Source organism: Rhamphochromis longiceps, linkage group LG14 (genome assembly GCF_057381845.1).
Source record: "Rhamphochromis longiceps isolate RC_006_pf linkage group LG14, R_longiceps_female_GT1.1, whole genome shotgun sequence".
Classification (NCBI taxonomy): domain Eukaryota; kingdom Metazoa; phylum Chordata; class Actinopteri; order Cichliformes; family Cichlidae; genus Rhamphochromis; species Rhamphochromis longiceps.
In genome coordinates this window covers 26134781-26155459 of record NC_140570.1, presented here as the reverse complement: position 1 = coordinate 26155459, position 20679 = coordinate 26134781, and the positions used below count along the sequence as shown (strand labels likewise).

At 42.2% G+C, this 20679-nt stretch overlaps 1 protein-coding gene across 3 annotated transcripts in view; it reads left to right on the top strand.

The window, feature by feature from the left end:
• The window catches only part of schip1 (schwannomin interacting protein 1), a 251215-nt gene that overhangs the window by 192383 nt on the left and 38153 nt on the right, over positions 1-20679 (top strand). Inside the window, exons 1-2 of one of the 3 annotated variants that reach the window (XM_085380235.1) lie at positions 16217-16758; positions 19564-20340. In XM_085380235.1, coding sequence (XP_085236361.1) covers positions 16750-16758; positions 19564-20340 — 786 coding nt within the window. In that variant the 5' untranslated portion in view covers positions 16217-16749. Of the gene's footprint in view, positions 1-16216; positions 16759-17425; positions 17799-19563; positions 20341-20679 lie in introns of those variants that run through there. The other 2 variants (XM_085380234.1, XM_085380233.1) reach the window with 2 other exon arrangements.

Sequence of the window (20679 nt, the reverse complement as noted above, 5' to 3'; positions counted from 1 at the left end):
TAATAATAATGGTATCCTGCCTCTCTCCATTAAAATGAAACTACAATAAAAATTAGAGACTGTTCATTTCTTTGCAAGTAAGCAAACTAACAAATTCAGCAGAGGATCAAAATAATTATTTCCCCCATTGTATACTTTAATATACTTTTTTAAATGAATGAACTCAGGCCTGTTTTTCAGGCACATCCACACATCACATCCAGTACAAACATATAATTTTGTACAATATGATGTATTACTGTAGTTTAGACAGAAAATAAATATTCTCAGTCTTAAATATCTGCAGCAAGTCATTAGCTCTGAAATAATTACTTCCCCCACTGTAAGTGTGCCTGTGTGTGCAGCTTTGTCAACACTTGTGTGTCCCATGTATCCTATACAGCATACAGCATTTCTAATTAGTATGTGATCGATAGCTGGTTGTTGTGATGCTGTGCATGGGGAGCCGTGTCGGAGCAGGGAAACAGTGACATTTCAGCGGACAGGGATTACTCTGTTGACCTTATTGTTGTGATTAGAATTCAGCCTCAGCTCCCCCCAGAGATGACCTCACCTTATTCCACACTGCACCGGGATGCTGGAGGTTATTCAAAACTTACTTCTTTCCTCCTTCCTATTCCTCGCTGATGTTGTAAACCTCTGAAACACACACACACACACACACACACACACACACACACACACACACACACACACACACACACACACACACACACACACACATATATATATATATATATTATTTTTTTTTTTTTTTTTTTTTTTCTGTTTCCTGTTTCTGCTTTTTTCCCTGCTTCTTTACATGTTACTCAATCTAATGCTATACTTTCAAGATTATGTGTCAGAAGATGTTCAGCTTCTATTAGATTGTTACTCTTTTTTGTGTGGCATTGTGCAGAAGGGCTTGTGTGAGTGTGTGGACCACAATATATACATATATAAAAAGACTCAAGGACAAACTGTACTTTTGTAACTTTTTATATCCTTTTTCAGCAAATCAATGCGGCATGTTATTTATATGCAGTCTATTTTAGTTAACCCTTGCGTAATCTCCAAATACAAAGCACACACAAAGATACTCAGGCAAACTTGCATTACTCTTTTGAGTTCATCTTTTTTTGTTTCCACATAACCTACAAATAAACACAAGGTGAGAAACGAGAAAAGATAAAAGAAAAGAAAAACAATGCTTTTACAAAAAAGTGTTGAATATTTTGTTTACTCTTCTCACCGGTTTGTTTCTCCTTGTTGCTAGTAGGAATCACAGATCTTTCAGTCTGTGCCGTTCCGTGGAAGCCTTTATAGATGTAAAGAAAAAGTAAAAGTGGAGCATCATGAAGGCATGGTGTTGGATCAAAGCCATTCATGAATATTAGCTAATTATTCACTGACCAAGGCATTGCTGGTGGGTTTTTTAAAATATGCTTTTTACGTCTTTATAACCACAGACACAATCTCAGCCACTGCCACTGAATTGCAGCAGTCATATCAGAAGCTGAGCAAATAAAACATATTTCTGAAGTTATAGAGTTTATGAGGTTAAATAGGAGAAAATGTGTTTTTGTTATGCGACAGAACTACAAAGTTCCCACTGCTTAAGACTGATGTACAATTTTGTTAAAGTACAGTACATGGTATTCACAAATGCTTTTAAACCCTTACATAGTGATCTAAGGCATGCAAGATATTTCTACTCTGGTTATTTGGTCCAATTCCCATAACAACAGGTGGGTTCAGAAAAAGCACAGTTTGATTTTGCAGGTTTGAAACAAATAATATGACTAACTGAGAGGATAATCAATGATTACCACGTGCTGAGAGAAATTGGTATGCCACTCTTCTAAAACCATTTGCACTTACTGTATTGATGTGCTTATAAGCAAAGCTGAGAAGAACTCACTTCAGTGGCATAAGCCACTAAAACTTTGTTTGTACTGCAGCTTGTTTGCTGGAGCTCACTCAGTGGTATTTCTTAGTACATGATGGTGGCATGCCCATGACTACTGAATTGTGGTTACCTGTCTGAGGGTAATAACTGCAGCATGGCAGTTCAAGGTTGCATCATTTTCACTACAGGACCATTGGCTGACTGGCCCCGAGTGGCACATGAACTAGGGGGAGGGGGTATAATGGAGCACCACCAGCAGGTGAAGGTTGCAGAATTGCGGATTTAGTTGCAGCCTTTTGGTTCCGCTAAGAGGAGGAGGCTGCTGGTGGCGGGAGACATACAAGCCTGTCACACCGGTTTGATGTCCGCTCTGCTTATCGGGGGGTTTCCAGCTCAGAGACATAGCTATGAAGCTATGTCACTATGGAGGACAGGAGAAGAGAGGTGAGGTGAGGTCATGGCATGCACATATATTGGATCGAGGGAACAGATAATGGTATAATGGTTACAGTAGTGAGAGAGGAGGACAGCTGTGGAGCAATGGCAGTAAAAATGGAGATGGAGAGGTGGAGGGCTGGATGCCACCAGGGGAGCGTTTCGGGCATAAGAATTCCTCTGTAGCCTCCCACTGCTGCCAGCTTAGTGATAACATGCATGACTACACCTAAGGTGAAAGGAGATGGGAAGATGAGGCGAGAGTCAGGGTGGGAAAAGCGGGGCAAAATTGACAGATTCAAAAGAGCAAAGTGGTCTGAAAGCCTTCCCCATCCTCCCTCCTTCCCTCTCTTGCATCCCTGTCGCTTCTCATAGGGGAGCCTGCTAAGGACCTTAGCGTCCATTAAAATTGCAGCATGTTTACATAAAATGAACACAGGCTTGTGCTGTCTTTACCTCCTACCTCATCTCACCCTCCTACATAACACACACGTACAAAAACAGAATTCTGTTTATTCACTGATGTACAGCAAATGCTTTCAAATGTAAATTAACATGCAGTTTAAAGCCTTTATCCTCGATCCTTCTGACACTGTACAGACCTGTCTCTCGTAAACTCCCAGTGACCCCCTTTCCTGTAAATTAAAACAGTCAGAATATGCTGCAGATCAGAAGCTCTTCCACATTGCTTATAATCATTTTCCTTAGCTGGATAGTGTTGTGTACAGTACAGTAAACAGCTGCAAAGTCACGCACATACACAAACACGAGCGCATGCACATCGTTCACCTATCAGCTCCCGTATTAATGTCGTACCCTGTTGCGTAGCTTTTGAATGATTCAACACGGTCCATTTGCTGTCTGATTCCTTCTGTCAGGGTAGTTTTCTCGATATTCTGCTGATGATGCCCTACTGCTTGCTCTCTCTCTGCCAGGGAGCTGTGGGCTTGATGCCCTCATGCCTATTTACCCTCCCAACCTCTTCAGCAGCATCTGATGGTGCATAGAGCATCAGTGATGGCACAGAGAGTCTGGAGGGGAGAGATGAAGAGATGGTGAATGTCGAATACAAAAGAGCAGAAAGAGAAAGGAATGAGGCCATGGATGATGAAAAAAAGACATGAGTGCTTCATTGATGAAGGAAGAATGTGACAAATGAAAGGGAGTAGTTTTACGAGGGGGTGCTCATCGTGATAAGGCCCTCCTTGTGGTGTATTCTCTGCCAAATGGCTGAGGTGCTGCTTTTGGCAGTGCCTCTAACAGGGCATGCCTCTCTGCTGGAGTGGCGGGCTACCATTATGGCTCTTTCAGTGGTTCAGGTTGGACTAACCCTGCGTACTTAATGACTTTTATGTGGAGAAAATGTTCAAACCTTGAAGTAACTTTTTTTCTGCAGGTGCATTTGATGAATGTATTTTAAACGAATGAAATACATGTCATAGCATCACTGAAATCACGAACAGAGGAATTCTGCTCATGGAAAGCAGTCCTATGATTATCTGCCCTACTAGTTCCCCTGCTGTTAGTTAATAGCAAAACTAAGATGACCAGAGGTTTGTGGACATCTGTTCTTTTTTAACCCAATCTCCTCAGATTGGCTTTATTAACAAATGACAGATGTAATTACAGCAACCAAACCACAGTTTTCTGGTAGTTTTCTGGCAATCCATTCACTGATTCTTCCATCATCCGTGCACTGTGGTCGTGGATTAGCTCTAATCATCGCTGTTGTATTATGTAATCCACTTCAAAGAGAAGTCCATTATAATTTAAACTACTATAATCTGATCTCATTTCCTCGCTGTCATCTCAATTACTGTATCATTAGGCTACTTTCTTAAGGCATATTCTGTGTGTGAGTATTTTGCAATTAAATTATCTGTTAGGTTCTGTTAGATTTTCAGTAGTTACAGGAGTCGTTGTGATGCAAACACGATACTGCTTTTTGTCAGCTGGTCCATTTAGGGGTCACCACAGCAGATCATCTGAATCCATCACACCCTCTGTCCCACCAACCCTCTCTTTGCAATGTCTGCAACCATCTGTCCTTTTCTCTGTTCCTTTCACCTGCATGTCCACTGAAGTCTGCTGCAATCACCATCCTAACCTCCCTGCGGACACTTTACCATTTCATCCAGTTTACTTCAGAATTTTACTTTCTCTTCAGACTGATGGAGCATACGCATCCACCTTATTTAATATGTATACCCCATCCAACTTACAGTGTGGGGCATACACACACATGCTCTTTTCACCTTCACAATATACTCTTACTCTTACATACTCTTCCTTAAAGATTACCTTTTCTTCATTTCTCTTTCTCTACACAGTGATAGAATAGTTTGGATCCATCTCCAATGCTCCCGGCGTTGCTTCCCTTCCAAGTGCTCTTCTGCACGTATCGACCTTCCTTCTCTCCATCATGTCAGCCATCATCATGTACCAACATTTAACCTCTATACAGATATTTGGTGTGACAAGGTACTACTCCCTGAACACAGACAGAAGAAGTCAGTTCCACCTAGATTTTACCGTGTGCGCTTCGTATTACCATTCTTCATAACCATTTTGAGAAAATTCAAATGGTTCCTGAAAGTAATTTGTAATTTTACGTTTAGAAAATAAGTCCATTAGGCCTGTATAACTCTTGGTCAATAAAGGGTTAAAGTCCCTAAACTCACTTCCACACTCGTGCCTTTCCTCCTATCTCACTGCTTCATCACATGCCTTAATCACATCACGTCCTCTTGCTTCATCTTCAGCTAACAGTGGCCTTACCCTAACCCTGCCTAACATTAACCCCTCTATATCAGTTTGCAATGGTACCCTGTTGGCCAGCAGCACCAGAGGCTCCAACAGCTCCGGTTTAGAAATCTCATCCTTGATGATCCACATGTTTGTGCCAAAGACATGAAAGAAGTGAAACTGCAGCTGTCAGTTCGATAAGTGACTTGTAATGCTAAGTGGTTTGATTGGTCAGTAAGACAAGAAAAGTGCTGTATAAATGCAATCCATTTACCATAAATGCTGTACAGTAAGTGTGGAGTGATGATATGGACCATTAGCTGTGCAATACTCTCCTTTTTTTTGAAAATCTATGATCTCCTGTGGGGAAGAAAGCTTATTACATCAAAAAAGCCTGCTGACTACCGTTTTTAAAAATGTCAAAATACATCCATTCACAGATGCTGAATAATGGACAGCTCAGTATAAGTTTAAACTTCGTATGTATTTCACAAATTTTTTTCAAATTTCTGAAACTAAGATTAGATTATAAGAAAAAAATGTGTTAAAGATCCTCAAAAGTGCAGTTTAAGGAAGCTCTCATAGCATTTATAACATAAAGACAAACTAAGTTACCGTTAACTGTGGTGAAATTTTAGATTAAAATATTGAAGGAAAATTTGACCCCATTATCCTTCACGGGACGAAAACCAATCATTAGAGAGCCATTACATGGATATCTAATGCTGCTTTGGGGGAGAAGGAGCAGGGAAGACGTAAATGAGTTTGTGCACACTAATAGGCTAAGGGTAATCATTTTGATTTGCATGCTTTTAGGAATTTGGAAAAATAATGAGATAAGCTATCAAGTGAAAGAATATACACAGAAGCAATGCTCCCCAAACAAAAATAATATATTAAACAAAAATCAATTAAATTTTGGCAAGACATGATAAGAGAAAAATTAAACCAATCCCCTTTATCAAAGCCAGACGTCATTGCAATTACGAGACTTAGAAGATGGAAATGAAGTCCAGTTAGGAATGTTATTGAAAATGAGTATCAGGATTTGTATCGTCCAAATGCCAATGTTCTCCTACAACAACTTGAAGAAGACTTTTAAGGACACAAACTATTAATATGTAAAAAGTATGAAAGGCATGATGCCCTGCAGCATATGCATCAGAATAAGACTTAACCATCCGAGTCACTGGGAAACACATGGCTCTTCTCTGTAATTACGGTAATAAACAAAGAGGCCCAAGATTGCAGCTTGTCTGTTGAAGAGGCTGATAGTTAAATTAAATGTAAAGACTGCTTTTGGTTTTACCCGATACACAGTATTTGAACACTGATACACCACAACAGTGGATTTCAAATCAAACATTCAAGGTCTGTTTAAGTGCAGACTTTCAGCTTCATTCTAGGAGTTTAATAAAAAATTGGAACAGACTGTTGAGGAAATAAAGTTATTTTTATACCTAGCCTCCCATTTTCAGAGGCTCAGAAGTAACTGGACTAGCTAACATATCAGGATTGTTTTTAATGCTTAAATGAAAATCCTTTGCAGTCACTGATTGCCCCAAAATCCTGGACTCATGGACATCACCAAATGCTCTCTCTTCCTTGGAGATGGTCTGTCAGGCCTTTACTGCTGCTACCTTTGGTTGCTGCTTGTTTGTTAGTCTTGGAATTGCCTGTGGGTAACTGAAAAACATCCTCTGTTGAGCTTAGATCAGGTGACAGTCTTGGCCATTGAAGAATATCACATCTTTGCCTTGAGAAACTCTTGGGTTGCTTTTACACTCTGCTTTGGGTTATTATCCATGTGTGCTGTGAAGCACATTTGGTTGAGTCTCATCAGTGAGTATAGTCCTGTACACTTCACAATTCATCCTGCCTCTTCTATCAGCAATCACCTCATCAGTAATTACTACTGACCCAGTTCCAAAAGCACCTATACATGCTCATGCTATAATGCTGCCTTCACCAGTTTTGACAGATAATGTGGAAGGCTTTGGATCATGAGCCGTTTCTCTCCTTTGCTGCACTTTTCTCTGTCCATCCTTCTGGCACAAGATCATATTGGTTTCTGTCTAAAGAATTCTTTTCCATTAATGTGGAGGCTCAGAGTCTAATCTGACCTCTTATTCTTTAGTGTAACCAGTGGTTTGCACCTTGCAACCCTCTGTATTTACATCCATAAAGGTGTCTCTTGACTGTAGACTTCGCCTACCTCCTCAAGACTGCTCATTTGATTGGATATTGTGAAGTTGTTTCATTTAACTGTGGGAATAATTCTGCTATCACTCACTCACTCTTCTGCTGATCAGTGTCTTCCTTCTTTTTAAGAACGATTCTAAATCGGTCTGCTTCAGTTTTTGCTGTTTCTCCAAAAGTTTATTTTTTTTCAGTGATGGCCTCCATCACTTGCATCAACATCTCTTTGGGCCTCATACAGAGAGTTCCAGTGAAAAGTCCAAAACTTCAAGCTCAACGCTTGGCATTAACTCTAGATCTTTTATCTACTTAATTTATCAGTTAATTGCTCATCAGTTAATTATCCGATTACTTTTGAACCTTGGAAAATGATATATGCAAAACAAGGACTGCTGAAAGTCTCCACTTTAATCGTATCTCGCTTGATCAGTGTGGTGATGTGCAGAGGCAAAACTACAAAAATTATATATTTGTCTAAAAACTTCCTTTTTTTGACTAAAATCAAAAAAGAGAAAAGGGGAATCTGTGTTTAAAGGACTGCTGAGAGGCAATTAGCACTCAAGCACAGATTTTTGTCTTAATGCTGATAAAATTTTAGAATCATTCAGTGTGTCATTAATTTGTGAACTTTGGGGTTTAGACAAAGTACTTAATTACCTGCTTTAATTACCGCAAGGATTCTTGGAATTCGTGTGTGGATGGACTCTGGTATACATTTTAGACAGAACCGGGTTAAACAAATATGATTTATGCAGAAAAAACACCTTCCTGTGTTTGTTGACACTTTTGTGTCAACTTTTATTTTGTCTAAAATTTTAAAATGCATAATTTTTCTTATTTTTGTTGTTGAAAAAACATTTTGGAAATACTGCTTTTATAGAGGGTACTTTAAACTAATGTAAATGTCTGGGTGATAATTGATCGGTCATGCCAGATAAAATAGGTTGCATTTGGTCTCGCTGAAGGTTTCGCAAATGTTAAAAACACAATGTTTACCCATTTATTTGAACCTTTAAAGCTCTTAAGATAATACTTCACACTGCAGAGTAAGTTACATCAGCGACCTGTCAGATGTATTGAAATCCCAGAGCCACCTGCTGCCACCTCAAGACAAGACAGTATAGCAAGGACACTACAGCTGCTGTTCTTCTTCTTTGTCATGAAGGCACATCTCACGCTGATACAGTGTATTTCATTTCAATCAGTGATTGCAGCTCTGCCAGTTACTGCCTCTGTCAAGTAGTATACAAACAGGACTGGGCCTGTGTCATTGGATCCCCAATTCTGCCTTCCTGTGGTTCTTATATATCTTATAACAGTGATATATACGTTTACTATTAGTTGTGGTATTTTTCTGTTATTACGAATGATTCTGGGAGACATCAATAACCAATTTAGACAGTGTACCATTCATGTATTACTGCAACTTTCTAATTAAGTATAGCTGACCTTAAGAACACTTTGGATGCATTCAAAGGGTATAAGCTGAAGGTCATCAGTGCTCATTTTAGTGCCAGACTGGTTCTAAAACCTGCAGACTAGTGTGAAATACATGGCCTGTTTTCGACTGGGTGAAAAAGATTCACTGCAAAGAATAGAATAGCCTCCTTTTGTCATATCACCCATCAACCTATTTCCTTTCTTTTTCCAGCTCATTCAGTCCTTCCTAGTTTAATTTGCTCCTTAAATCACCTCCCGCTGCCTCTCCTCTCTCTTCCTCTCCAATCTCTGGATGTTTATTCGTTTATGAGAGGAGGTTGGGAACAGCAGGTGCGAGGCCTGCACAAAACACCAGAGAAGTGATTGAATTTGGTGTGGGCAGTAAATTGTGTGGACATATGCGCACTGCACAGCGTGGAGATGGGCACAGGGCAGTGTGGATGCATATCTCTGTCTGGCTGTATTGCTGACAGGGCGCAGAAACCACAGAGTAGGGGTGCCAGGCGGCATCAGAGAGCGAGTGAGCGAAAGAGACTGAGGATTGGGACCTGACATAGTTTCAGAGTCTCTGTCTCTATAATCTGACTCTTAAATTGTCGTGGATGTTTTCTGCCATGTTGCAGAAAGAGAAGAAGAGAGCTGAGTGTGTTTTGGGGAAAAGTAAAGAGGAGTGAGAGCATTAGGACCGTCATGCAAACCTTCAAGTGTCTTCTGTGGCATTCAGGAAAATGTTCTCCACAGTCCTGAGCCCGAGTCTTTCCACGGCCCCACAGGACGCCTCCCCTGGCTGAGCTAATTGATCAGATTACAAACCTTTGCTTCTTTCACTCTAATTAGCATTAGTGCGCCGTCAACTAAATAGGTCGGGAGCAGGTCTCGGTCCTCGACTCTTGCAAGCGATTAAGATCTTTTGCCACAGCGGTGACTATGGTCATAACTTCATTAATGACTTGGATGACTTTTTCCAACTCTGCTGGTCGCAGTCCCCCTGGGGAGGTTACGTCTGAAATTTGCTTCCCTGCAGCATAACGATCTTTGACTAGATTTAGCAGGCTTCTAGTTTTACTTTGTAGCTGTTTAGATGTATGCCAACCGTATTGGTTTTGATTAATCATGTTTGTTATCGTGATCATCCTCTCACTGATAACTATGGTGTTAGAAACTATCATTTTCATCAGCACAAGCATGGCTGTAATCATTCTGATTTCGCCAGTGATTATCATTAGAGACATTCTCATCTTCCTCAACATCTACATCTCTGTAATTGTCTTCCTCCTCCCCCTCTGTAACACTATATACTCTTCCTTCCTCACATTTATCACTGTCTGAGTTCCCACCCAATCTCTCTTTATGGTTATGGCCATATGCACATATTCTGGTCTTTTCTGTAATTGCTAGTTTGGATTTAAAGCTTCTTTATGAATGCTAAGCTGTGCAAAACACTGTCTACCACTGTGAGCGAGCCATTTATCCTATAAACCAAGCTAGATTAAACAAATTTGGTCTCAGTTTGTCCACACTGCACATGCTACACTGCAGACTGGAACCTGACGTGCTTCCCATTTAAATGAATCTAATAGCTGTGAGTGCTTGTATGTACGTTGGACAAGATGTTGCTCTCACAATTCATTTCACACTTCGTTAGCAAGTGAAATTGTTGGTTGGATATACAGTATAGGAGGGAAGATCAATATATTACAGTCAGGTATTAGCGCTGCAGTCAGACACGGGCATCGGGGTTCGACAGATTGTGTAAACACCATTTCAGAAACACAATACGAAGTGCAGGGCTATGCCTCACAGCACACATACACACACTTACATATAGTTTCCTGGGAAATAAAGAACACCCAGAAATTCACAGACACACACACACACACAGACTTTTTTCTTTCAGTCCCCCAGTAATTTGAATGGAGTAAATCATCATTGTGTTTGGGAAGGAGATTGATGGCCAGGCTCAATGGTTTGGCCACCCATTCTATTTAGAACAGTGGGTCAGTCGGCCAGTTACGGATCCAACCTCTATTGTTGCCACCTGACATCACTATTCATCATCACACAGTCTGCATCCTGCCGCTGCTGTCTCAGGGCACAAACTGCTTTGTGTGGTACTTTGTGTGCATGTTGCAGGAAATGTGGCAAAAAGATGTATGTACTCAGAGGCTTTTGATGTATTAAAATGAATAACGGTGTAAATAACTCGTCCTTTAATGACTTGGGGTGTATTAGAACTGCACGGGAGAGTTTAACGCTTCATTGTGATGTAGCATGTATGGAATACATGTTATTTTATTATCTGCTCCTTTTGTTGCCTGCCTAATACATTTTGTAATTTAGGTTCTGTAAAGAAAAAATAATATTATTATATAACTTTTACAATAATGTGATGCTTATATTTTGAATGATCAGATTTAGCGTGTACTGGAGATATTCTGGTCTTGTTGTTTTCTTTTGTTAATAGGTTTTTAACTGATTTTCCAGACAATTTAGTCTGAAACGCTTTTTATTTATATTGCAGAATTGAACTGTAATTTGAATAGGAGTATGCCTCAAAAGTAACACATCACATCAGTGTTTTGTAATTTATTATGTATTTTTTATTACATTTGACACAATATTTAGGTTTATATTGAAATTTGTGTCCAGTGTTGAATTAAAGTTCATTTTTTGGGGGGATAAGATGGATAAAAGGAGACAGGAGAGTAGAGAGACGGGGATGACATACAGGAATTGGTCTGGGATGGATTCAAATCAAGCTCCTTTAAGCTTAAAGGCTGCCCAGTCATTGTATTACAGCAGCTGCTCGTGGAGTTATTTTAACACTTTTTCAAACATGTTCAAATTTAGTAATAAAATATTTCAGGCTTTGCAGGGGTTCCTTCTTTAACTTCAAAACCATTTTAAAAACAATGTGAGCAGTGCCCAGTAGACTTCTGGCGGGTGTGCCCACCAAAGGTCTGCTCACCTGCTGGTTAAGGTTTGAGTTAGGCTTGCAGTGTATGTCATTATATGTCTGCCCGTGCCTTGTTAAGTGATAACCTATAATTTAGTGTCTCGAAAATAGTGCGTCATTGTCCAGCTGTTATGATGTTGGGGTATGGGCAGCTTCCACGAATCCACCCAACTACATACGAGTGTTGCACATTGTTTCCTTCCTCCTGCAGTTGACAAACAGACTCATCGCTGCTGGTGTGACCAAAAAATTGAATTTGAGTGTAATGAGATCTCTAACAAGTTGAGCTAATTTTATAAACTCACTCAAATGACGCCAACACCAAAGAACATTTTACTTTGGATGTGTTAATAGACACTCTTAGGGAGCTGCAGCAGTTTGGAAATATTGAAGTCTTAAACATTTACAATTTTTGCTGTGTTCTTGCATGTTTGATTATATTCTCCTACGTGACTTTGCTCATATTTGTTCATTTATTTGTGATGCACAGTCACTATTCATAGAGCTATAGTTATTTATAACATTTCCTGTTTTTTCATTGTTATCATTTTATACTGCTATGCAGTTTCTGTGTAAATGTCACAACTTATTCCCTGTGACAGAGAGCAGTGTGTTTTGAAGAGAAGCTGTGCAATGATAATGGCCTTGCTAGATGTGTTTTACTGAAGACTGCTTACACTTACTTGCTTCAAGTTGCCTTTGTTTTCAACAGTTTCCACTAGCAACCTAAGCTGAGCTGCTAATGTTTTTATATAGTTACAGTTTTGAGGAGGAGGTAACAACATAGCCCGAAGTATGGGTAGAAATCTGCATATGTACTCACCGTAGTAAAGAGCACAACTTCTTGACACAAAAGCTTTAAGTGGGTAGTAGAAGTGTGGACAGGGTATGAGGGAAGTATAAAGATTTCATGACAGCCAGGATTGTGTCTTCTTCACCTAAAAAAGACATGACACTGTGAAAGAACTGTGTGTTGAGTGTCTGGCCTCTTTTTGCCCCGTGTTACTCATAACCAGGCAGGACATTTCCCATCTGCAGGTTGTACCACAGTCATGTTTCTGATGCTTCATTTTCTGTCAGCTGGCTCAGTCAGAGTTTGATTTCAGGGTGAACTCCCTTTCTCAGTCCCCGAAAAGAAGGAAGTGAGAGGGAGAAGAGAGAATCCTCCAAGGTCACTTTTGGTGTCTCTCCACTGGAGTCAGTGAGTTCCTGACAAGCCAGAGACAGGTTCAATTTCTCGCTGACTGTCAGGAGCTCCCTGTTTTTTAAATGCCTGTGAGACAGATATAAGCAGAGGAAGATGTTGCCTGACTTTTCAGTATTATCTGAGGGGCATTCTTTTCTCCAGCCTTATCTCTCTGTCAGTAATGGGCCTTCTGTGATTCCTGCCAGATATCTGCTACGGATGGACTGGTAGGCTGGCAGATAGAGCAAAGCTTTCCCAGATACTGTAGATCTAGAATGGGCTGTTTTTCCACGTGTTCCTGCCCCTCGGTGATTGGTAAAGCCGGGTGACCGGCAGTTTGACAGGCACCGCACCTCTGCTTCTTAGTAAAGTAGAGGAGGGAAAAACAAGAGTGGGAGGAATGAATGATCTGAGGCGATGGAAGTGTTGCATGGTGAACTATCTTTGACCACCCCCTCAATCAAAAGTACAGAAAAAAAGGCATCTTTTTTTGCCAGGTGTGATGAGGACATGCATCACAGAGCTTTGATGTGACAGATCATGGACGTCTTCATCTGGCCCTCCTGGCTCTGAGCTTGTTGCTGCTTTTATTGTTTTGTGGAACAACCCACTGAAGGGTAGGATGCCATGTCAAAACTGTTTTTAGAGTCTTTGACGCTAAAGAGGAATGGAAACTTCAAAGACAGCAAACTGTGTGTGCCTGTGTGTGCCTGCGTGAGTGCAAGAGTGACCTAAACAATGCTGCCCTCCTGTTGACAAATTAATGATAAATTAATTGCCTGGTGAGCATGTGAACTTACAGTCTTCAAATTCTCTACAGGATAACCCCAACCCCCCCAAAGCAGTTTATCCGCCTTACAGGCTCTGAGTTAACTCTACAACTCTTCATTTTACTTGACTATGACCGATTAATGTTTGGGGAATTAGGGAGGAAATGCAGAGGGGTGGAGTGGAAGGGCTGATAAGAGAGTTGAAAGCAGCAGTGGGGAATGGAGTGGTACCAATAGGCAGGACTCCTGCTGTCTCCTCTTTAGGGAGATCCCTACTAGTGCTGTCCCTACTGCAGTGTAAGGACAGGCTCAGCCAGGGGTCTTTGAAGTACTGCTCTCTTATTATATGGATGAACTCCTTTGTGCTACTATTATATATGCAACGCACCATATCGGAAGACAGCTCCCATCCTTCAAAAAAAACTACAAATCTCTGCAGAGCCCAGCTGGCCGTGCAGAAAGGCTAAAGCTGTGAGGGACTGAGAGATTCTCAACATCATTGCTGTAGTGCTTTTATATTTTCAGATGTTTGGCTTACCACTCGAGAGACACAGAACAGCCTCTAATCAAAACACTCATTATAAAAAAGCTTTGGACTGCATTTTACTCCTGCGGTGGTTGAGATTGGGTTATCATTGACATTTAGCTTGATCTCGATTTCGTGCTATGTAAATTACCAGCTGCTGCAAGAAGAAACAGAATGCAACATGGAGATATCATGCCAAGTTGGTGTTAACCCCTCTTCAGCTCTGACACCGCAGCTGACATCTGTGTGTGCGTGTGTGTGTGTGCGTGTGTGTGTGTGTGTGTGTGTGTGTGTGTGTGTGTGTGTGTGTGTGTGTGTGTGTGTGTGTGTGTGTGTGTGTGTGTGTGTGTGTGTGACAACTCATTTGACTGGTTTAGTGACTTCATACAATCAAAGCCGTCCCTACGAAGGAAAAAAGTAAATCAATTAAAATAAAATAAACATTAATACAGATTAATACATGCCAAAAAAGAAGTGAGCATCTGCTGCAATCACAGTGGAAAGTTGTCTTACATCCATCTGACTGATGTCGTTAATTATATGATTTAGTGCAATTTAGAGTTGTAAGTAACAATTATTTTCATTACTGATGATTTTTTTCTTGAAAATGTGATTGCCCAGGAAAATAGAGCTGCCACTGATTTTTTTCTTTGTCTATCCAACAGCCCAAAACACATTCAATGCCTTAATTCTTCATGACATATATTCAACAAGGTGCTGGAAACATTCTTCTGAGATTTTGGTCCATATTGGCACGACAACTTCACACAGTTGCTGCAAATTTATTGGCTCTACATCCATGACGTGACTCTCGCATTCCACCACATCCTAAAGGTGCTCTACTGGACTGAGATCCAGTGACTGTGGAGACCATTTGAGTGCAGTGAACTTCATTTCATGTCCAAGAAACCAGTTTAAGATGGCACGTTATCCTGCTGATACTTAGGAGCCCAAGATGTGCCAAGGAAACATTCCCCGCACCATTTCATCACCATTAGCAGCCCGAACCGTTGATACAAAGCGGGATGGATCAACGCTTCCATGTTGTTTAAGCCAAATTCTGACCTAACCATCTACATGCTGCAGTGCAGAGTCTCATCAGACCAGGCAACATTTTTCCAATCTTCAACTGTCCAATTTTGTTGAGCCGATATGAATCAAGGCTTCAGTTTCCTGTTCTTAACTGAGAGGTGTTGGACTCGGTGTGGTCTTCTGCTGCCCATCTGCTTCAAAGTTGCACATCTGTGTTCGAGGATGCTCTCCTGCATACCTTGCTTGTAATGAATGGTTGAGTTGCTGTTGCCTTCCTATCACATCTTCTCTGACCTCTGACCCCAATAAAAGAACTGCCATTCACTGAATATTTTCTCTTGTTTGGAAAAGCTGTATAGATGTGAGCATACCTGAGGATTCCCGTAGTGCAATCAAGTGTTTGGTAGTCAACTTGCACTTTTGTGCTGTAGCTGAATAAGTATTTATTTTTACAGTAAAAGTGCTGTTATTACAGTGTGTTTTGACTTTGCTTATACCTTTAATGGCCTTTTAAACACGTTTTGCGTGGCTCTCTGGCTGTGGGGCTATGCAGACTTTAGTGTAAATCACCTGAATACTCCCCTGTGTGGCATGATCTCAACACAAACTGAATGTTATAACCTTCACGAGGTTGGATTTATTGCCGGGCTGTTGCATTGGATTGCACTAGGTGTACCATTAAAATGGTAATTCAGTGTAAGATGAAAATGGCAGTCTTTGCTGTAAATGTTTGAAGCCAAATAGAAGATGTAACAACAGGGTGTGGGGGTGTTCTTGATATCCTTGAGTTTTATAAGGGCTCTAAAACAAGTCTGAAACTATTCTATATTCACAACACCAGAAGTATGTTTAATAATTCACCTAGATAGTTTCCTCCTTTTTATATCTCTCCATCTCGCTCACTCTCTTTCTTACGACCATTTGCAAGGTCAGTGGGTGCAGAAGGTTGGGCTTTAGTTGTGTTTTTCCGTCGTCACTCCTCAGAGTGGCAGGCTGCGACAGACTTAAATAGGGAGGGAGAGAGAGAGAGTCTCCACAAATATAAGATCTGTGTCTGTCGGGGAGCAGCGGCATGCTTGTAGTGCGCTTAGTTTTTAAGTCTTGTTTCTGAGTAATAACTGGGCAATAAACGTTGTGTGGAATTTCTATAACGTGCGCAAACCCACAGTGTAAGGGGACGCACTTTTACTCACAGGCTATTTATTTCCCGGCTGACGTGGGAGCGAGAGAGCGCTGGCTAAACTGTCGGCTGGGCATCTCTGCGCGCCGGGAAGAAGAGGAGAGAAAGCAGCGTTGACCTGCTGGGATTTAAAGACATCCGCGTTATTGTTTGTATTTTCTGTGAGGTCTCAGACTCCGGCTCTCTCCTCTGTGGGTAGACTACACACTCAGTTGCGATGACTGTACTGAATTATCCGCCGGCTGTCTGTAATTTCTCCAGCGAAACCAGCCCCACCGCCACCCGCCCTTAGAATAAAGCTGCTGTAAAGCGAGTCAGCACCGTCGCCGTTGTCTAACAGCTGGGATTTTACACTTTACCATGTCTTGAGACGTGGAAGGGAAGCTGCAAAGATGATGACAGTGAGTATGGATTCGTTTAAATGACAGTGATGTTGCATCGAGACTACTTTTAGCTCATCTCCCGGCTTCGGCTTTAATTTTGACCGATAATGGTGGTACTGAGTAGGGGTCAGCTTGGTCACAGTAGCGGGTGACATCCGCGGTGTGATTGTGTGATATCTGGGCGTTTCTGTCACCGCTGTTGCCGGGGGCATCGGGTTCCTCCTGGGACTTTTTTGGGAACATTACATCATTTGAGTAGCCTATGAATGACTGTGCAAATTGAAGAAACACATGCGGGTTGCCTTTATTTATTTATTTATTTCTTATGACGTGAGTGCTGTCTTGTTCCAGTCGGTGTTTCTGTTTCAATAAATATGTTGCCAGATGTAATCGTGCGGCTGCCACGCGTGGAGAAATGTCACTTGGTCTGAGCTCGACGCACGCAAAAGACTGGGCGTATGCGATGATGATGCCCCTTTGGAAACGACCGACAGAGTTGTGAGAGTAGTCTTTGGCATAAATTAAAAGGCCAGCCTCCACACCCACCCCGAACACCCAAACGCCCGCCCGGCTGCTGCGGGATGGAGGGGAATAGGTGCAGCTGTCAATTTGCATGTATTCCCGTATTTTGTTGGCCGAATCCAGCCTATAGTCTGCCTGCGCTCGCTTAATCCCACGGCGGATCAGCTTTAGCAGCCCCAGTCTGCCCTCATACAGCGCCTTCCGCCTCTTTCTCTATTCTATTTTCTCTAAATACTTTACATGATTAAATTATTTTTAATCGGGCTCTCGTGACCGTCGTGTATCGACGCGTTAACGCGCAGACACCCGGCGGTGTTTGGAGGCTACAGGAAATGAGAATTAACACTTGAAGAAAAGGATTGGTGACCGAGATTTTGAAACGCGATCGTAGCTTGGATATAGGCTACTCTGCTTCTGCTTAGCGGTCTTTCCACGCTGGGGAGGAAAGCCCACCCAGTTCCTGAATCTATTTCTTTACTTATAAAGGGTGGCGAAACCAAAATGAAAGCCTGGTGAGGCTTTTCATGAGCAAGCCGGTAAGGTTGTTGTCTTCTGTAAGCTCCTGATAAACTGATCACGAATCCGAAAATACGAACAGCCTTGCTACATTTCCAAGCCTAAATGTTACACTGTGTTTTACAATCTCATAACAGTGACGGATGGCGCACTGGGCTGCTAAAAACGGCTCTAATCAATTACTATAGCATTAGCCCACAAGAGCGCAGGTATAGTGTCGTGCGCCCTTAAGTCCTCCCCCTTCATTTGTAAACACAAAGAAGCTCCTGGAGCTTTTCATGCCAGGAAACTGATTATGGGATGTTACATGTTGTTACTGTCTGGGAAATGAAACTAATGAGACGTTCTTGTGCTGAACTTGTTCATCACGCAGGGAATTAATACTAAATTTGCTCTCCTTCCAGTCAAACTGAAGGTCTCAACACCTCAGTGGCTATGCACTACACAACCAAAGTTTTCTTTCATAACATTGCTCTAACTAGGTAAGAACCACCTGCTGTGCTTCATGACAAAAATCTTATATTTTGTGTCCCCACTCCTGTATCTGGTGCAGACAGCATCCCTGCAGCAGCTCCTCTCCTATTCTCTTTGACCTGTTAGTATTTCACGCAGAAATGCAACGTCCTCAGCGGAGGGAGGCTTTATTTTTCTACACCACATCAGCACTTTTTATATCTAGTCTCTAAGATGCTGAGTCACATTCCCCCCCCCCACCCCCAGTGTAGATATTTTCTGCATGGTGTTGTGATGCCTGGTGTCTGCACAGGTGTGATCCAGTGGCCATGTCTCAAGAAAGCTTTTTGTCATTAAGATAATACTGTGTTAACATTTCTCTCTCATTTGTCTTCTGCTAGAGGCAAAACTACTGCAAGTCCTTGTGGTCTAAACCAGTAATCAGCAATCTTCATAATTAATTTCAGCTCATAATGCGGTCGCGTAGGAATGTGTCGTTAATTTCTCTTTGCCCTGGGAGAGATTTTGGTGCGCTTTGCTTTTCATTATGCTTTAAAAGTGTTGAGGCTCCATGATAATGTGCTCCTTTAGAGACAAGACTAACTCTGTGAGAGAAGGCTCAGGTCAAGTTGAGATTTGTGGACGGCTGTAAACACCGTCGACGTTTTCATTAGCTGGGAACTAATCAGTCAGGTGGAGACTGGGGCGCTGCGGGAGCATCGCAGTCAAGGTTAGAGATCCGCTCCAGACTCATCTGTTCGTGTCACAGTTTGGTGTGTTGTGTACTGACATGTCGTTGTCACTCACTCTCAGCTCCTCACTGTTTTGTCCCTGTGGAGCTTAGCAGACGTAGGAGGGAATGGCAGCATTTATTATTCTGAGATCTCTGGCCGCACAGACTCTGCCTTCGCTGTGTCTATGTGTGTCAAGCCATTAACGCATACACATTTAACAATGTACAGGAATGTAAAAGGAATGGGATTATCTGTTAGGCAAACAAGCAAGAGTAGGAGAGTCCAGAGCACTGCGAATTTAAGGCGAGAGGAAAACAAGTACAAAAGAGACAGTGACTGCAAAATGTTGTGCAGAAAGGAAGTTCCCTGCAGGACAGGAAGTTTTTGTGGTTGCCCGACTCAAACCACAATACCCGTGTGACTAATCTAAGTCTACACACTTCCCTAAATTCTTTTTGACGCCTCCTTTTTTTTATGTCATTTCACTGATTCTGTCAGACCAACAACATGGCCCATGTTCCCTGTACCACATTTTTCTTTAGGGTACTGTCTCCCCAGTCCTAAATCTCTTTCTCTGTCTCTTCTTTTTTCATTACAGGATTATAGGGAGGATGGCATGGACCTGGGGAGTGACGCATCCAGTCGCTCCAGCTCAGAGTCCAACTCCAACAAGGTCACACCTTGCTCCCCTTCTCTTGACCTGGCTACTTTAGAGGACTACAAATCCTCCCCCTCTCTGGACCTGGTTACCTTAGAGGACTATGAGGAAGATGAGGACTACCAAGAGTATAAGAAGAAGGTGATAGAAGAGTGGGAGAGTGAGTATGGAGAGGACTATACCTCTCCACAGCCCTCTGGTGAGGGGGACGGCAGAGAAGGCATTGTGAGTGCTGACAGTGCTGGTGAAGGCTACAGGAAGACAGTGAACAGTCGCAGCCTTGCTGAAGAATTCCAGGATGTCAAGACCATCCCGCCCTTACCGGCCCCCAGCGGACGCACCGCCACGTCATCCGCAGCCGTCCCCGATGAACTGAAGCAAAACGGCAATCTGATTTTGCCTAGGAACAACCAGCCCCAATCTCCTGGCACACCGCAGGCAGGCACGGGGACTCCTAAGTCCAGCCACCGGAGCACCAGTCAAGGCAGGGGGAGTCGCAGCAGTGGCAGAGGCAGTGGTGGAGGAGGAGGAAGTGTGGGGACTGTGGGGATAATGCGAGGATACAGAGAAGAGGAAGGGGTAGAAGAAGAGCCTCTGCCCACCATGGACTGGGCAGCCCTGGAGAGACACCTGGCTGGGCTGCAGTGCAGAGAGCAGGAGAACCATAACCTCAACCAAAACCAGAACCACAACATGGGCAAGACCAACTACACCTCAGTGAGTGTGCAAGGATTTTTCTTTTTTGTATGTTATTTTTGGGAGTTGAGATTTTGTCCTCTTTTATCTATGTGTGTCAGAGGTCATCAAACATTGTGCACCGATGGGCAGCTGTAATCCAGCAGTTATCTGTGTCAGACGGACCCAGGAAACATGAGGTCAGGTTAGCTGGAGGAAGGTCGAGAGATTAGTCAGCTAATGTAGCGCTAAGCTATGTGGCCCAGCTCCTATCCATTATGGAAGTCTGTACAGCTGGAAGGAAATGAAGTGGGGCAGCAAAGCAACAGGGTTTCAGTTCATCTTACTTCAGATTCAACTGGATGTCCAAGAAGTACACAG